The sequence below is a fragment of the Pleurodeles waltl genome, chromosome 7 (genome assembly GCF_031143425.1).
Source record: "Pleurodeles waltl isolate 20211129_DDA chromosome 7, aPleWal1.hap1.20221129, whole genome shotgun sequence".
NCBI lineage: Eukaryota > Metazoa > Chordata > Amphibia > Caudata > Salamandridae > Pleurodeles > Pleurodeles waltl.
In genome coordinates, this window is record NC_090446.1 from 944,918,182 (window position 1) to 944,935,015 (window position 16,834).

At 45.2% G+C, this 16,834-nt stretch overlaps 1 protein-coding gene across 1 annotated transcript in view; it reads right to left on the reverse strand.

The window, feature by feature from the left end:
* Positions 1 to 16,834, reverse strand: part of DNAH17 (dynein axonemal heavy chain 17) — a 7,556,186-nt gene that overhangs the window by 153,137 nt on the left and 7,386,215 nt on the right. The window contains exon 48 of the mRNA XM_069201738.1: positions 960 to 1,167. Within this exon, the coding sequence (XP_069057839.1) occupies positions 960 to 1,167 (208 nt within the window). The remainder of the gene's footprint in view (positions 1 to 959; positions 1,168 to 16,834) is intronic.

Sequence of the window (16,834 nt, forward strand, 5' to 3'; positions counted from 1 at the left end):
TTGCTCCTGTTCACAAACAAATCAGGCGGAGTAGAATTAATTCGTGGAATTCCGCTCTGCCTGATCCTCCCCCGCGTATGCCTTTACAAAGAGAAAAATTGGTCCCTCGTGTTAATTCACAATTCCAATTTAAAACATAATTGGAGGGTCCAACTCGTAGTCAGGATCTAACTGGTTTGCAAATGGGATTGCAATTTGTGATGAGTAGGCCTATGTATGCTCTAATTGTCATTTCTAAGGGGTTCACGAAGAGACCAGTCTAACGAACATGACCTTTCTGTGACTTGCTGCAAATAAAGGGAGGGAAGCCTGCATATGGCCAGCGGACCACTGCCTCTGTATATGCAATCCCAAACAGGATTTTTTTTAAAGCAGCCCTTGCCTATTAAATCGGCAGGTGCTGCTGAAAAAATATGGAAAAACATTGGGGGAAGGAGAAACGGGCATGAGTTCTGTTCCTCCTCCATGGTATTAAAATAACCCCGATCTATGTCAACGTAACTGCAGCTAAAAAACAGTGATACAGACTTTTCTAAATTGCAAATAGGAGAAAGTGTTCGAGGTTGGGTTGTATTCTTTTCAAATCACCTTTTACTTGCAATTTGAAAAGGGTCGCAAAACCCTTTTATATTTTGGAAAGACTTTTCCAACTCATAAAAGGGTTTTTGTATATTTTAATATGCCCTATTGCTTGTGGCAAATCCCGTTGTTTTGAGAATCGCGGGGTGTGCAACCGTAAAAGGACTTTTCACATCTGGCTCAAAGGTCTCCCTAGTCTGGCCCACTGGCTCATTGTTCTCGGTTACCTGTACCACGAATTGACTCACATTCACCCTATCCCTTACCGTTATGCTCAACATCTATCTGTGCTAATCAAAATATTTCTTATTTTCAATGATAATACAAATTAGAGAGTAGCGTCACTTTGGAAAGATTAATAGGATTGCAAGTGAACTTACAGCGATTTTGTTCTTAATGACATTGAGCTTTTCTTGGGCAGCTGCCAGCTCTGCGTTAGCTTCCGCCAATGCCTGTCTCTTGGGGGCGACTTCAAGGTACACTTCATAAAACTTCACAATATTTATGCACCAGGAGCACAGACCAGCAGCAGCAATGGACTTAGTGCGTATGAACTCAGGATCAAACTTCGGATCATTCTTATAGGGCCTGAGGATAGAAAATAGTCAATGAAAATGACAATGACAGCCCAACACCCAGGTGTGAAAGAGTTAACCGTATAGACTACATTTAGTTAAAGAAGCCACACCCCCGAAAATGCTGAAAATAAATTCTCCTTAAAAACATTATTTTCCACAAAATATGCATACAGGGTGTAGTAAAGAGCTACTGTTGTAATTGTAATAGTGTTTAGTGTTTATATAGCGCTTACTACCCCTGACGAGGCGTCAAATCGCTTTTCGGCGAGCAGCACGCTACTCTGGAACCCAAGAGGAATTAGTGGTGGAATAGTATAGGGCAGTGGTTCCCAACCTTTTGATTTCTGTGGACCCCCACTTTAACATTAATGGAAGCCAGGGACCCCCACTGAATCATCATGGGAATCCGGGGACCCCCGCCTGAGTCATTACTGGAAGCTGGGGACCTAATTTGTCAATATTTGTTAATATTTTTTCATTTTCTAGGCTCTCACAGACCACAGGTTGGGAACCACTGGTATAGGGAAATAGCAATACAGTTTTAGTATTATTATGAGTTAATTTGAGCAGAGGATATGTGTGTTTGTTAGTTGACTTGACCAGAGTAATGGAGGGATAGAGGAGGGACGAATCCAGAAGTGTTAATTGGGAGTTAATAGTAATAGGATGAGGCTTGGGATGAGTAAAGAAGAGATGGAGGAGGGAAGAGTCTGTGGAAAGAGTTAGGGAAATCATAGTAGTAGGAGAGGTTTTGGATGAGTCAAAGGTGAGATAAATGAGGGAGAATTTAGTAGGGTTATTTGGGATATTATGGTAGTAAACTGAGGTTTGGTGTGAGCTAGATGTGGAAAAGGAGGGAAGAGCTTAGGCAGGGTTATTTTGGAGATTAAAGTAGTAGGATGGGTTTGGGACAAATCAGAGTGGGGATGGAGGATAGACTGATAGAGACATGACATAGGGTGATGGGTAGACAAGGTAAAGCTTACAAGAGAGTACATTGATGTTATTTTTATTTATTTATAATTGTATTTATATATATTTTTGTATCACTTTTATTTTCCTTTAATTTATTCATTATTATTATTTTCTACTTTAACTTATTTATAATTTGAATTTTATTTATAGATTTTTTTATTTTTTTTGTCCAGATATGTAACTACATAGTAAGGGAATATATGTTCAAGGAATATAATAAATGTTAGAAAAGTACACTTATTAATTAAATTCAAATATTACAAATCTTGAAAGTCTATTTATACAATACTTTTCTTCTCACATTATACCCATTATTTTTATTTTCTCAATTTAGAACAGCGAAATGCTTATGATAATAAAACATTTGATCAGTGTGATATACAAATGTGAGCAGGGATTCATAAGTATGTAATAGAACAACTTATCTAGGATCTATGCAATGCCCTATCAACAGGTTAAGCATAGAATAACATGCACATATATGTATATACACACACATATATACATACACACATGCATACACACGCATATACACAAACACTTAACCGTGAGTAAATATACATTTGTTAAACAGTAAAGAGTATTATATAATTTATTGTTAAGACATATTTCCTAAAGAACTATACATATCTAGAATATACTCAATCAAATTAAAAATATTTATCAACACAGGCATTTCCAGTCCATTGCTGTTTGAATATGGTGGTTATGAATGAAAGAGCCAACTCTTGAGGAATCTTCTGAAGATAAAAAACAGTTATAAGTGGATCTTATATTTGGGGGTAATGAATTCCATAGTTTGGCTGCTTGAACGGAGAAGGATGAACCACCTATAGTCTTTTTCTTGTATGACGGTTTTCTAAGGCGGGGTGCCAATAGTGAGCGGAGGTTTCTTTGTTGAATGTATTTGGTTAATTTGTTTCTGATAAAAGGCGGTCCTGTTTCATGTAGAGCTTTGTGGGTGATACAAAGCAGCTTGAAGGTGGATGTTCTGGCAAGGGGTAACCAGTGTAGTGCTCTCAAGGCAGGGGAGATGTGGGCTTGTGGCTTTACATGTAATCGTAGCCTGGCAGAGGAGTTCTGAATACGTTGTAGTTTTCTCATAATAGATAGCTGTGAGAAAGTAGCCTCTTTCTAGCCTTGTTACCCCCACTTTTGGCCTGTTTGTGAGTGTATGTCAGGGTGTTTTCACTGTCTCACTGGGATCCTGCTAGCCAGGGCCCAGTGCTCATAGTGAAAACCCTATGTTTTCAGTATGTTTGTTATGTGTCACTGGGACCCTGCTAGTCAGGACCCCAGTGCTCATAAGTTTGTGGCCTATATGTATGTGTTCCCTGTGTGGTGCCTAACTGTCTCACTGAGGCTCTGCTAACCAGAACCTCAGTGGTTATGCTCTCTCATTTCTTTCCAAATTGTCACTAACAGGCTAGTGACCATTTTTACCAATTTACATTGGCTTATTGGAACACCCTTATAATTCCCTAGTATATGGTACTGAGGTACCCAGGGTATTGGGGTTCCAGGAGATCCCTATGGGCTGCAGCATTTCTTTTGCCACCCATAGGGAGCTCTGACAATTCTTACACAGGCCTGTCACTGCAGCCTGAGTGAAATAACGTCCACGTTATTTCACAGCCATTTTACACTGCACTTAAGTAACTTATAAGTCACCTATATGTCTAACCTTTACCTGGTAAAGGTTAGGTGCAAAGTTACTTAGTGTGAGGGCACCCTGGCACTAGCCAAGGTGCCCCCACATTGTTCAGAGCCAATTCCCTGAACTTTGTGAGTGCGGGGACACCATTACACGCGTGCACTACATATAGGTCACTACCTATATGTAGCTTCACAATGGTAACTCCGAATATGGCCATGTAGCATGTCTAAGATCATGGAATTGCCCCCTCTATGCCATCCTGGCATTGTTGGTACAATTCCATGATCCCAGTGGTCTGTAGCACAGACCCTGGTACTGCCAAACTGCCCTTCCTGGGGTTTCACTGCAGCTGCTGCTGCTGCCAACCCCTCAGACAGGCATCTGCCCTCCTGGGGTCCAGCCAGGCCTGGCCCAGGATGGCAGAACAAAGAACTTCCTCTGAGAGAGGGTGTGACACCCTCTCCCTTTGGAAAATGGTGTGAAGGCAGGGGAGGAGTAGCCTCCCCAGCCTCTGGAAATGCTTTGTTGGGCACAGATGTGCCCAATTCTGCATAAGCCAGTCTACACCGGTTCAGGGACCCCTTAGCCCCTGCTCTGGCGCGAAACTGGACAAAGGAAAGGGGAGTGACCACTCCCCTGACCTGCACCTCCCCTGGGAGGTGTCCAGAGCTCCTCCAGTGTGCTCCAGACCTCTGCCATCTTGGAAACAGAGGTGCTGCTGGCACACTGGACTGCTCTGAGTGGCCAGTGCCACCAGGTGACGTCAGAGACTCCTTGTGATAGGCTCCTTCAGGTGTTGCTAGCCTATCCTCTCTCCTAGGTAGCCAAACCCTCTTTTCTGGCTATTTAGGGTCTCTGTCTCTGGGGAAACTTCAGATAACGAATGCAAGAGCTCATCCGAGTTCCTCTGCATCTCTCTCTTCACCTTCTGATAAGGAATCGACTGCTGACCGCGCTGGAAGCCTGCAAAACTGCAACATAGTAGCAAAGACGACTACTGCAACTCTGTAACGCTGATCCTGCCGCCTTCTCGACTGTTTTCCTGCTTGTGCATGCTGTGGGGGTAGCCTGCCTCCTCTCTGCACCAGAAGCTCTGAAGAAATCTCCCGTGGGTCGACGGAATCTTCCCCCTGCAACCGCAGGCACCAAAAAGCTGCATTACCGGTCCCTTGGGTCTCCTCTCAGCACGACGAGCGAGGTCCCTCGAATCCAGCAACTCTGTCCAAGTGACCCCCACAGTCCAGTGACTCTTCAGTCCAAGTTTGGTGGAGGTAAGTCCTTGCCTCACCTCGCTGGGCTGCATTGCTGGGAGCCGCAACTTTGCAGCTACTCCGGCCCCTGTGCACTTCCGGCGGAAATTCTTTGTGCACAGCCAAGCCTGGGTCCACGGCACTCTAACCTGCATTGCACGACTTTCTAAGTTGGTCTCCGGCGACGTGGGACTCCTTTGTGCAACTTCGGCGAGCACCGTTTCACACATCCTTGTAGTGCCTGTTTCTGGCACTTCTCTGGGTGCTACCTGCTTCAGAGAGGGCTCCTTGTCTTGCTCGATGTCCCCTCTCTCTGCTGGTCCAATTTGCGACCTCCTGGGCCTCAGTAGTGTCCAAAAACGCTAACCGCACGATTTGCAGCTAGCAAGGCTTGTTGGCGTTCTTTCGGCGGGAAAATACTTTTGCACAACTCTCCACGGCGAGAGGCATCCGTCCACCAAAGGGGAAGTCTCTAGCTTTTTTCGTTCCTGCAGAAACCTCAGCTTCTTTTGTCCAGTAGAAGCTTCTTTGCACCCGCAGCTGGCATTTCCTGGGCATCTGCCCATCTCCGACTTGCTTGTGACTTTTGGACTTGTTCCCCTTTTTCCACAGGTACCCTAGATTGGAAATCCACAGTTGTTGCATTGCTGGTTTGTGTCTTTCCTGCATTATTCCTCTAACACAACTTCTTTGTCCTTAGGGGAACTTTAGTGCACTTTGCACTCACTTTTCAGGGTCTTGGGGAGGGTTATTTTTCTAACTCTCACTATTTTCTAATAGTCCCAGCGACCCTCTACAAGGTCACATAGGTTTGGGGTCCATTCGTGGTTCGCATTCCACTTTTGGAGTATATGGTTTGTGTTGCCCCTATCCCTATGTTTCCCCATTGCATCCTATTGTAACTATACATTGTTTGCACTGTTTTCTAAGACTATACTGCATATTTTTGCTATTGTGTATATATATCTTGTGTATATTTCCAATCCTCTCACTGAGGGTACACTCTAAGATACTTTGGCATATTGTCATAAAAATAAAGTACCTTTATTTTTAGTATAACTGTGTATTGTGTTTTCTTATGATATTGTGCATATGACACTAAGTGGTACTGTAGTAGCTTCACACGTCTCCTAGTTCAGCCTAAGCTGCTCTGCTAAGCTACCATTATCTATCAGCCTAAGCTGCTAGACACCCTATACACTAATAAGGGATAACTGGGCCTGGTGCAAGGTGCAAGTACCCCTTGGTACTCACTACAAGCCAGTCCAGCCTCCTACATTGGTTGTGCAGCGGTGGGATAAGTGCTTTGAGACTACTTACCACTCTTGTCAATGTACTTTTCATAAGAGAAAAATATACAAAACAAGGTCAGTGTATATACACATAGCCAAAAAGTTTTGCATTTCCTCTTTTCACTCTTTTCTAAGTGCTGAAAAGTACTTCTAACTTTCTAAAAAGTTCTAAAAAGTTTTAAAAGTTTTTTTCTCTGTCTTTCTAAAAGCTCTGACAAACTTTTTATCTTTTACTATCACTTTAACTCTCTCCAAAAATGTCTGGCACAGGCCAAAATGTTGATCTGTCCAAACTTGCATATGATCACCTTAGCTGGAAAGGAGCAAGGAATCTCTGCATAGAGAGAGGTTTGAGTGTAGGGAAGAATCCTTCCTTAGAACTGTTGATTAACATGCTTAGAGTACAGGATAAGGCCATAAGTGCCCCATCTGTTGAAAAAGTAGCTAATGGTTCTCAATCTGATCCAGGGACTCCCCCAGGAAAAGATTCAGGAAAGAAACTTCCTAGCCTGCCCATTACTAGACAGTCTAGCATAGTTGGTAATGATGATGAGCCACACCATATAAATAGTGTTGTCTCACATCATAGCAAAAGCATTTATTCTCACCATACTGGTAGTGATGTTTCTGTTAGCCAAGCTGTTAGGTTGGCTTCTGTAAGGGACAGGTCTCCTTCTGTTCATTCCCATCATACCTCTGTATCTAGAAATGTCCCTCCCACCCACCCTGATGACAGATTGTTAGAAAGGGAGCTCAATAGATTGAGAGTGGAACAAACCAGACTGAAGCTTAAAAAGCAACAGCTGGATTTGGATAGACAGTCTTTAGAATTAGAGAAGGAAAGACAGAAGTTGGGTTTAGAAACCCATGGTGGCAGCAGCAGTATTCCCCATAGTCATCCTGCAAAAGAGCATGATTCCAGGAATCTGCACAAGATAGTTCCCCCTTATAAAGAGGGGGATGACATTAACAAGTGGTTTGCTGCACTTGAGAGGGCCTGTGTTGTACAGGATGTCCCTCAAAGGCAGTGGGCTGCTATCCTATGGCTATCATTTAGTGGAAAGGGTAGGGATAGACTCCTTACTGTGAAAGAAAGTGATACCAAAAATTTTACAGTTCTTAAGAATGCACTCCTGGATGGTTATGGCTTAACCACTGAACAATACAGGATAACGTTCAGAGAGACCAAAAAGGAGTCTTCACAAGACTGGGTTGATTTCATTGACCATTCAGTGAAGGCCTTGGAGGGGTGGTTACATGGAAGTAAAGTTACTGATTATGAAAGCCTGTATAACACAATCCTGAGAGAGCATATACTTAATAATTGTGTGTCTGATTTGTTGCACCAGTACCTGGTAGACTCTGATCTGACCTCTCCCCAAGAATTGGGAAAGAAGGCAGACAAATGGGTCAGAACAAGGGTGAACAGAAAAGTTCATACAGGGGGTGACAAAGATGGCAATAAGAAGAAAGATGGTGAAAAATCTCAAGATAAGCATGGGGATAAGGGTAAAACCAAAGATCCCACTTCAAATCTTAAACACTCTTCAGAGGGTGGGGATAAAACTAATTCTTCCTCTTCTTCTCAACCTACACAATTTAAAAAGCCTTGGTGCTTTGTGTGTAAAAACAGAGGCCATAGGCCAGAGGATAAGACCTGTCCAGGTAAACCCCCTGAGCCTACCACCACTAATACATCAAGCTCTAGTGCCCCTAGCAGTAGTGGTACTAGTGGTGGGACTGCTGGCAACAGTCAAGCAAAGGGTGTAGTTGGGTTCACTTATGGGTCCATCATAGAAACTGGGGTAGTCAGTCCCAAGACAGTTTCTGTCACACCTAGTGGCATTGGCCTTGCCACACTGGCTGCTTGTCCCCTTACAATGGATAAGTACAGGCAGACAGTTTCAATAAATGGTGTTGAGGCCTTGGCCTACAGGGACACAGGTGCCAGTATCACTTTGGTGACTGAAAACCTAGTGCACCCTGATCAACACATCATTGGACAACAGTATAAGATTATTGATGTCCATAACTCCACTAAGTTTCTTCCCTTAGCTATAATTCAGTTTAGTTGGGGTGGAGTTACTGGCCCTAAGCAGGTGGTGGTATCACCTAGCTTACCTGTAGACTGTCTCTTAGGTAATGACCTAGAGGCCTCAGGTTGGGCTGATGTAGAGTTTTATGACCATGCAGCCATGCTGGGCATCCCTGAGGAATTGTTCCCTCTCATTTCTACTGAAATGAAAAAGCAAAGGAGAGAAGGCCTGAAAACTCAGGATCCCTCTCCATCAACAGGTAAAAAGGGTATCACAGTATCCCCTAACCACCCTACCATTCAGGATACCATTCCTGTGGTGGGAGAAACCTCTCCTGGGGTGGCACCTGTTCCAAGGGACTCATCAGTTGGCAAAACTGTACTCCCTGAGGTGGAAGTACCTCTCTGTGGGATAACTAACATTGGTGAGAACAAGAGCACCATTTTAGTTAACATGGAGCATCCCTCCAACCCTCCCAGAGAAACTTTAGTGCAGAAACCCTGCACTGCCTCACAACACTTAGGACAGCATCCCTGCCCTAGTGTGGAGCTCATAGGACAGCATCCCTGCCCTGCTCCAACTCAAGACAAACAGCATCCCTGTTTTCTCTTCCAGCCATATGGACAAAGTTTTTGCCCAGCTATGGCTTTTCTGAGATAGCATCCCTGTCTGGCATTTCCATCATTACAAATAGGTTCAGTGGACAATTCCCACTGCTCTAAACTAAAACTTACTGATAGAAACTCTGAAAATACATCTTCACAGTGTTGCTTAGCTAAAAAACTTCAAACAGGGTGGTTTACATCCCCACAGGGAAGTAACCATATAGTGGATGATAAAGGGAGTAACCAGTCTATTGCAGAGCTACTCTCTACTTATCACCACTTAGACAATAAAGTCTCAACTGGCCAAGGTTAGCCTTATTGTCCTTCGTTTGGGGGGGGGGTTGTGTGAGAAAGTAGCCTCTTTCTAGCCTTGTTACCCCCACTTTTGGCCTGTTTGTGAGTGTATGTCAGGGTGTTTTCACTGTCTCACTGGGATCCTGCTAGCCAGGGCCCAGTGCTCATAGTGAAAACCCTATGTTTTCAGTATGTTTGTTATGTGTCACTGGGACCCTGCTAGTCAGGACCCCAGTGCTCATAAGTTTGTGGCCTATATGTATGTGTTCCCTGTGTGGTGCCTAACTGTCTCACTGAGGCTCTGCTAACCAGAACCTCAGTGGTTATGCTCTCTCATTTCTTTCCAAATTGTCACTAACAGGCTAGTGACCATTTTTACCAATTTACATTGGCTTACTGGAACACCCTTATAATTCCCTAGTATATGGTACTGAGGTACCCAGGGTATTGGGGTTCCAGGAGATCCCTATGGGCTGCAGCATTTCTTTTGCCACCCATAGGGAGCTCTGACAATTCTTACACAGGCCTGCCACTGCAGCCTGAGTGAAATAACGTCCACGTTATTTCACAGCCATTTTACACTGCACTTAAGTAACTTATAAGTCACCTATATGTCTAACCTTTACCTGGTAAAGGTTAGGTGCAAAGTTACTTAGTGTGAGGGCACCCTGGCACTAGCCAAGGTGCCCCCACATTGTTCAGAGCCAATTCCCTGAACTTTGTGAGTGCGGGGACACCATTACACGCGTGCACTACATATAGGTCACTACCTATATGTAGCTTCACAATGGTAACTCCGAATATGGCCATGTAACATGTCTAAGATCATGGAATTGCCCCCTCTATGCCATCCTGGCATTGTTGGTACAATTCCATGATCCCAGTGGTCTGTAGCACAGACCCTGGTACTGCCAAACTGCCCTTCCTGGGGTTTCACTGCAGCTGCTGCTGCTGCCAACCCCTCAGACAGGCATCTGCCCTCCTGGGGTCCAGCCAGGCCTGGCCCAGGATGGCAGAACAAAGAACTTCCTCTGAGAGAGGGTGTGACACCCTCTCCCTTTGGAAAATGGTGTGAAGGCAGGGGAGGAGTAGCCTCCCCCAGCCTCTTGAAATGCTTTGTTGGGCACAGATGTGCCCAATTCTGCATAAGCCAGTCTACACCGGTTCAGGGACCCCTTAGCCCCTGCTCTGGCACGAAACTGGACAAAGGAAAGGGGAGTGACCACTCCCCTGACCTGCACCTCCCCTGGGAGGTGTCCAGAGCTCCTCCAGTGTGCTCCAGACCTCTGCCATCTTGGAAACAGAGGTGCTGCTGGCACACTGGACTGCTCTGAGTGGCCAGTGCCACCAGGTGACGTCAGAGACTCCTTGTGATAGGCTCCTTCAGGTGTTGCTAGCCTATCCTCTCTCCTAGGTAGCCAAACCCTCTTTTCTGGCTATTTAGGGTCTCTGTCTCTGGGGAAACTTCAGATAACGAATGCAAGAGCTCATCCGAGTTCCTCTGCATCTCTCTCTTCACCTTCTGATAAGGAATCGACTGCTGACCGCGCTGGAAGCCTGCAAAACTGCAACATAGTAGCAAAGACGACTACTGCAACTCTGTAACGCTGATCCTGCCGCCTTCTCGACTGTTTTCCTGCTTGTGCATGCTGTGGGGGTAGCCTGCCTCCTCTCTGCACCAGAAGCTCCGAAGAAATCTCCCGTGGGTCGACGGAATCTTCCCCCTGCAACCGCAGGCACCAAAAAGCTGCATTACCGGTCCCTTGGGTCTCCTCTCAGCACAACGAGCGAGGTCCCTCGAATCCAGCAACTCTGTCCAAGTGACCCCCACAGTCCAGTGACTCTTCAGTCCAAGTTTGGTGGAGGTAAGTCCTTGCCTCACCTCGCTGGGCTGCATTGCTGGGAGCCGCGACTTTGCAGCTACTCCGGCCCCTGTGCACTTCCAGCGGAAATCCTTTGTGCACAGCCAAGCCTGGATCCACGGCACTCTAACCTGCATTGCACGACTTTCTAAGTTGGTCTCCGGCGACGTGGGACTCCTTTGTGCAACTTTGGTGAGCACCGTTTCACGCATCCTTGTAGTGCCTGTTTCTGGCACTTTTCTGGGTGCTACCTGCTTCAGACAGGGCTCCTTGTCTTGCTCGACGTCCCCTCTCTCTGCTGGTCAAATTTGCGACCTCCTGGTCCCTCCTGGGCCTCAGCAGCGTCCAAAAACGCTAACCGCACCATTTGCAGCTAGCAAGGCTTGTTGGCGTTCTTTCGGCGGGAAAACACTTCTGCTCGACTCTCCACGGCAAGAGGGATCCGTCCCCCAAAGGGGAAGTCTCTAGCCCTTTTTGTTCCTGCAGAAACCTCAGCTTCTTTTGTCCAGTAGAAGCTTCTTTGCACCCGCAGCTGGCATTTCCTGGGCATCTGCCCATCTCCGACTTGCTTGTGACTTTTGGACTTGGTCCCCTTGTTCCACAGGTACCCTAGATTCGAAATCCACAGTTGTTGCATTGCTGGTTTGTGTCTTTCCTGCATTATTCCTCTAACACGACTTCTTTGTCCTTAGGGGAACTTTAGTGCACATTGCACTCACTTTTCAGGGTCTTGGGGAGGGTTATTTTTCTAACTCTCACTATTTTCTAATAGTCCCAGCGACCCTCTACAAGGTCACATAGGTTTGGGGTCCATTTGTGGTTCGCATTCCACTTTTGGAGTGTATGGTTTGTGTTGCCCCTATCCCTATGTTTCCCCATTGCATCCTATTGTAACTATACATTGTTTGCACTGTTTTCTAAGACTATACTGCATATTTTTGCTATTGTGTATATATATCTTGTGTATATTTCCTATCCTCTCACTGAGGGTACACTCTAAGATACTTTGGCATATTGTGATAAAAATAAAGTACCTTTATTTTTAGTATAACTGTGTATTGTGTTTTCTTATGATATTGTGCATATGACACTAAGTGGTACTGTAGTAGCTTCACACGTCTCCTAGTTCAGCCTAAGCTGCTCTGCTAAGCTACCATTATCTATCAGCCTAAGCTGCTAGACACCCTATACACTAATAAGGGATAACTGGGCCTGGTGCAAGGTGCAAGTACCCCTTGGTACTCACTACAAGCCAGTCCAGCCTCCTACAATAGCGATGATCCAAGATGGTCAGGCCAGGGGAACATTGGGTCATCATTTTTTCCAGTCACCACTTGTAAGTATTTCTGTTTTGGAAGCATTTAGTTTGAGATGGCTCCAAGTCATCCACTGATCAACGGCTGTGAGGTAACTGAAGATTTGTGAGTTTTCAATTTCTTTGGGGCATTCCAATTTAATTAGTATTTGTGTGTCATCTGCATAGTTGTAGCATGTGAGTTGGAAATCATTGATCAGTAATGGTAATGATATCATGTAGATGTTGAAAAGTAAAGGTGAGTTGATTGATCCTTGGGGGACCCCTACTTTTGTGAGGTAGGGTTTTGATGAATAGGCTGATGTAGACTACATTTTTGACCCAAAGTTACAAACTCAGGAATTTCTGCAATATGAAGTGGAATATGCAGTCCCCGCTGACACATTGCCTATTGATCAATATCGAGTAGTCATGTATACTGATGGCTCTGCGCAACCGGCGATTGGGACGAAACACCAATATTCGGCTGCATGTGCAGTAGTGAGCGGCTATATGGAGAGGGAGATTCTGACCAGGAACCCACAACTAGATGCTGACTGCCCTGTTGCAGATGCTGATCCAGATCACAGGCCTTTGCTCAGGTATGAGGGTTGATGTCCTCCCGGAGACAGGCTCATTATCCTAATGAGACTACTGGATATTTGGGTGGCAAGATCGTTCGCAGTGTGGGGGACTAAGTCTAACCCACGGTGAAGGACCTTTGTCACCCCAAATCCAGGTTATGCTCCGGTTAACTAGCAGTGCCTCATCGCTCCCGAATGGAAGAGACAATTGGGTAGCTGAGCGCATGACATCTTAGTACTTCCTAGGGAAGTCGTGGTCACTCAGGTCACAACCAGTTCTCTCATCCAAAGTGCGGTCTCATATATAAATGACAAAGGCAGTTTGAGTTTTAAAGATTAGTTTAATAAAACAACTGCATTTTAGATAAGTTATATTTTGAGCACAGCATGTGAAGCTCTAAGCCTGCCTTTCTGGTTTCCCTGGGAGGACATCATCCCTCATACCTGAGCAAAGGCCTGTGATCTGGATCAGCATCTGCAACAGGGCAGTCAGCATCTAGTTGTGGGTTCCTGGTCAGAATCTCCCTCTTGCGTGTACCGAGACTAGGAAGTGTTTTTATACTATTGATGTGAACTAACACCCCGATGTTCCCTACGTAAGGATGTGTACTGTCTACGAACCATAAAGACTAAACTTCTACCACGTCTATCGGCAATGTACCAGACTGTATCCTTGACTGAAGCACAGAGTGAGCAAGAATGTATTGTTTGAGAACACAGTGCTGAAGTAAGCTAAATAGTGTGATAGAAGGAAATAAAACAAGACTGTGAAACTGGTTATTGTAAAATAACAGTGCGAGGCTAAATAAAATGCATCTAGGACAAAGTGCACCGAGGCCTAATACGTTAAGCTAACGCGCATAAAGCTACAATAAAAATGGCCACACTACACCCTTCCCTTGTCAGTAGAAAGTGGTTTAAGCCGAAGCTAAAAATGCCATGAGCTAAAATATCATTAAAACTCTATCACATTTCAACAAGTTAAGTCTACACCAAAGCATATGAATCCTCAATTTAAAATGTGAGCAGGCGGCAAAAAATGCCGAATTTCAAATCACAATATCAATTAAAAAAAGGTAAATTTTAAAAAGTTGTCATGGAAGCAGGAGAGTCTCCACTTCGGCAGATGACAAAACCGGAAAATCCACGCTAAAGACTATTAAGGAGCAGGTGTGTTCCAAAGCCCCAGTGTCAACCAAGGCGGCATCCCGTGCAGAGCCTGTAAACGAGTTAATATCAACTTCCTCCAGGAAGGGTATCTCGTAATTAGCTTCTCGAAGCAAACGCAGCCGCAGCGCGCATGTCTGGTAATGAGCCCTCATCGGGAACATCAACAGATCAGCATCAACCACTGGGGGGCCCTGCTGTGAGAGACAGACGTCTAGTGCATGTTCAAAAGAGCACCAATGGCACCGAAACACGGGCTGCACACAATACAAAACCGGTCTGAATGACAGAGACCAGTCACACCCCAAATGTTCCAGGAGTGTTGCTCCAAAGTGCTGCATCATGCGTTCACGACACAGCTGCGCTGATGGGAGCGCCCACATTCGTCCTTGTTGAAGCGGGACAGCCATTGCGGAAAAACAACAGCAATAGCAAAATGCCGGCTAATAAAGCCAAAGTTATCGGAAATCCCCCAAAAATGCTTCCGAAAATTGAATGAATAGCCGAAGGTATCAAACCGAATATGGAAGAGAAGGTGTGAACGAAACCAACACCAATGGCTTTGAAAAAATGTGCTAATCCAGCCGTGCTGGACGCATTAAATATACGTCCCACGAGTTCACCAAAGTGGCTCGGAAAGTTGGTATTTAACAGGGACTGTATTTCCGCTGATGACCTTGCCACCTGAAGTGCGTAGGTCTTGCGTGCAGATGTAAGGGCCACATGTTTCTGAAACAATAAAGCCTTCAGTCTACTTAACTTGTCGAAATTCACCTTGGAAGTAGCAATGTGAGGCCAAATATCTGCTACCTCCCTAATTTTAGTGGGGGGGAGCAACACACTCCCGCAGCAAGTAACGACCTGAGTGACCGAAACAACGTAAACTATTCCGGCCCGCATGCCACAACAGTCTTCATTTTTGAGGAGGACGTAGCTGCCGTTTGAAAGCACCTGGAATGTGCTTTTAATCAAGGGGACTGGAACTCCCTTAAGATAGCAAGCCAAGTTTGCAGCCGAGGCATTATACGCCCCATGCCAGGACAGCTGCTTACAAATCATTGAATGGCTGACTGAAGTCTCGCATTCACTACCGCTAAGAAAGACTTCTCTCATACCATTGAGACATTTGTATAAGAAGGGAAGCTCCCACACCTCATGGATGTAACTATCTCCCAACTTCTCATATCTGCCTACCGGAACATGTTTCAGACAAGAAGTGAACTGTAATGTAGAAATATGCAGATTAATAACCCCATGTATTCACCACTCTGCAGAGGGAATCTCAGCCACGGTAAAAGGCAATCTTTCAAACTTCTCAATATTGAGCATGACATAAGTCGCCTCCTTCTTAGCCATTAGTTGTTGTTGTTGCGTTAAATTAAAGGAAAATATTATTTCCCTGGCACTGATGTGCTGCCACAGAACGCGACCTGCCTTCAATGTTTGAAGTGTCCAACCCAACTGCATAATGGACCTGGTCTGACTCTGTCCATGATATAAAAAAGACATAACAGATCGTATAATGTCTATAGCAGAAGAAACAATGTTGTTAATTGTATATATCCGGTCGGATAAAGTGTGAATTCCATTATCCACAACAGCTAATGCCTCTTTCAGATTTTCCGGATCTATCTGCCTTAACCGGGCTGCAGCCTCTTGTTGGGAAAGTATCCATATTTCATTGTATACTTCATACAAGAAATGCTTCCTACGTGGTGTCTTCGGACTTGACAAAAAATCCTGTAAGTCAGTGTTATTAGACAGGAGAGTGAGATGTGTCTTAACTGCATCTAGCGAGGATGATTTTAACCATTGTTGGCACAACTTCCCCACACTATATGTAGTAATTATGTAAGCCTGTTCTGGCGATATATAGCGAGGATCTGACCTACTCATCCGGAAATCCCCCAAGGAGGTGACAAAACGTTGATGACACTCGTTGGTGTCTATGGGCCACAATAACCACCCACCTGGACGTGTCAATGAAGTGTTAAATGTACCATTCTGGACCCATTCTGTAAGTTCACTAAAAGTGGCATTGACGTATTTCTGCCAGTTATTACATTTTGCAGGGACAGGTATATCAGGCATGTTCAATTCTCTGATCGTGGCTAAGCCTAAACAGCTAATCTGTTGTACCAAACTACAGCCTCACCGGTATTCTGGATCCCCTCCCATCCTGACGAGCGTGGACCCTGGAATACAGGTGATGCACCCAAGTGACCCCGACTGTCCTGTGGTCCAACTGTCCGAATTTGGAGGATGTAAGACTTGCCTTCCCTCCCCAGACAGTAATCCTGTGCACTATGTGATCTGCAGCTACAAGGGCTTCTGTGCGCATTTACAAGAAATCCTGCATGTACAGCAGAGCCTGGGTGGGGTCTTGTGAGAAAGTAGCCTCTTTCTAGCCTTGTTACCCCCACTTTTGGCCTGTTTGTGAGTGTATGTCAGGGTGTTTTCACTGTCTCACTGGGATCCTGCTAGCCAGGGCCCAGTGCTCATAGTGAAAACCCTATGTTTTCAGTATGTTTGTTATGTGTCACTGGGACCCTGCTAGTCAGGACCCCAGTGCTCATAAGTTTGAATGTGTTCCCTGTGTGATGCCTAACTGTCTCACTGAGGCTCTGCTAACCAGAACCTCAGTGGTTATGCTCTCTCTTT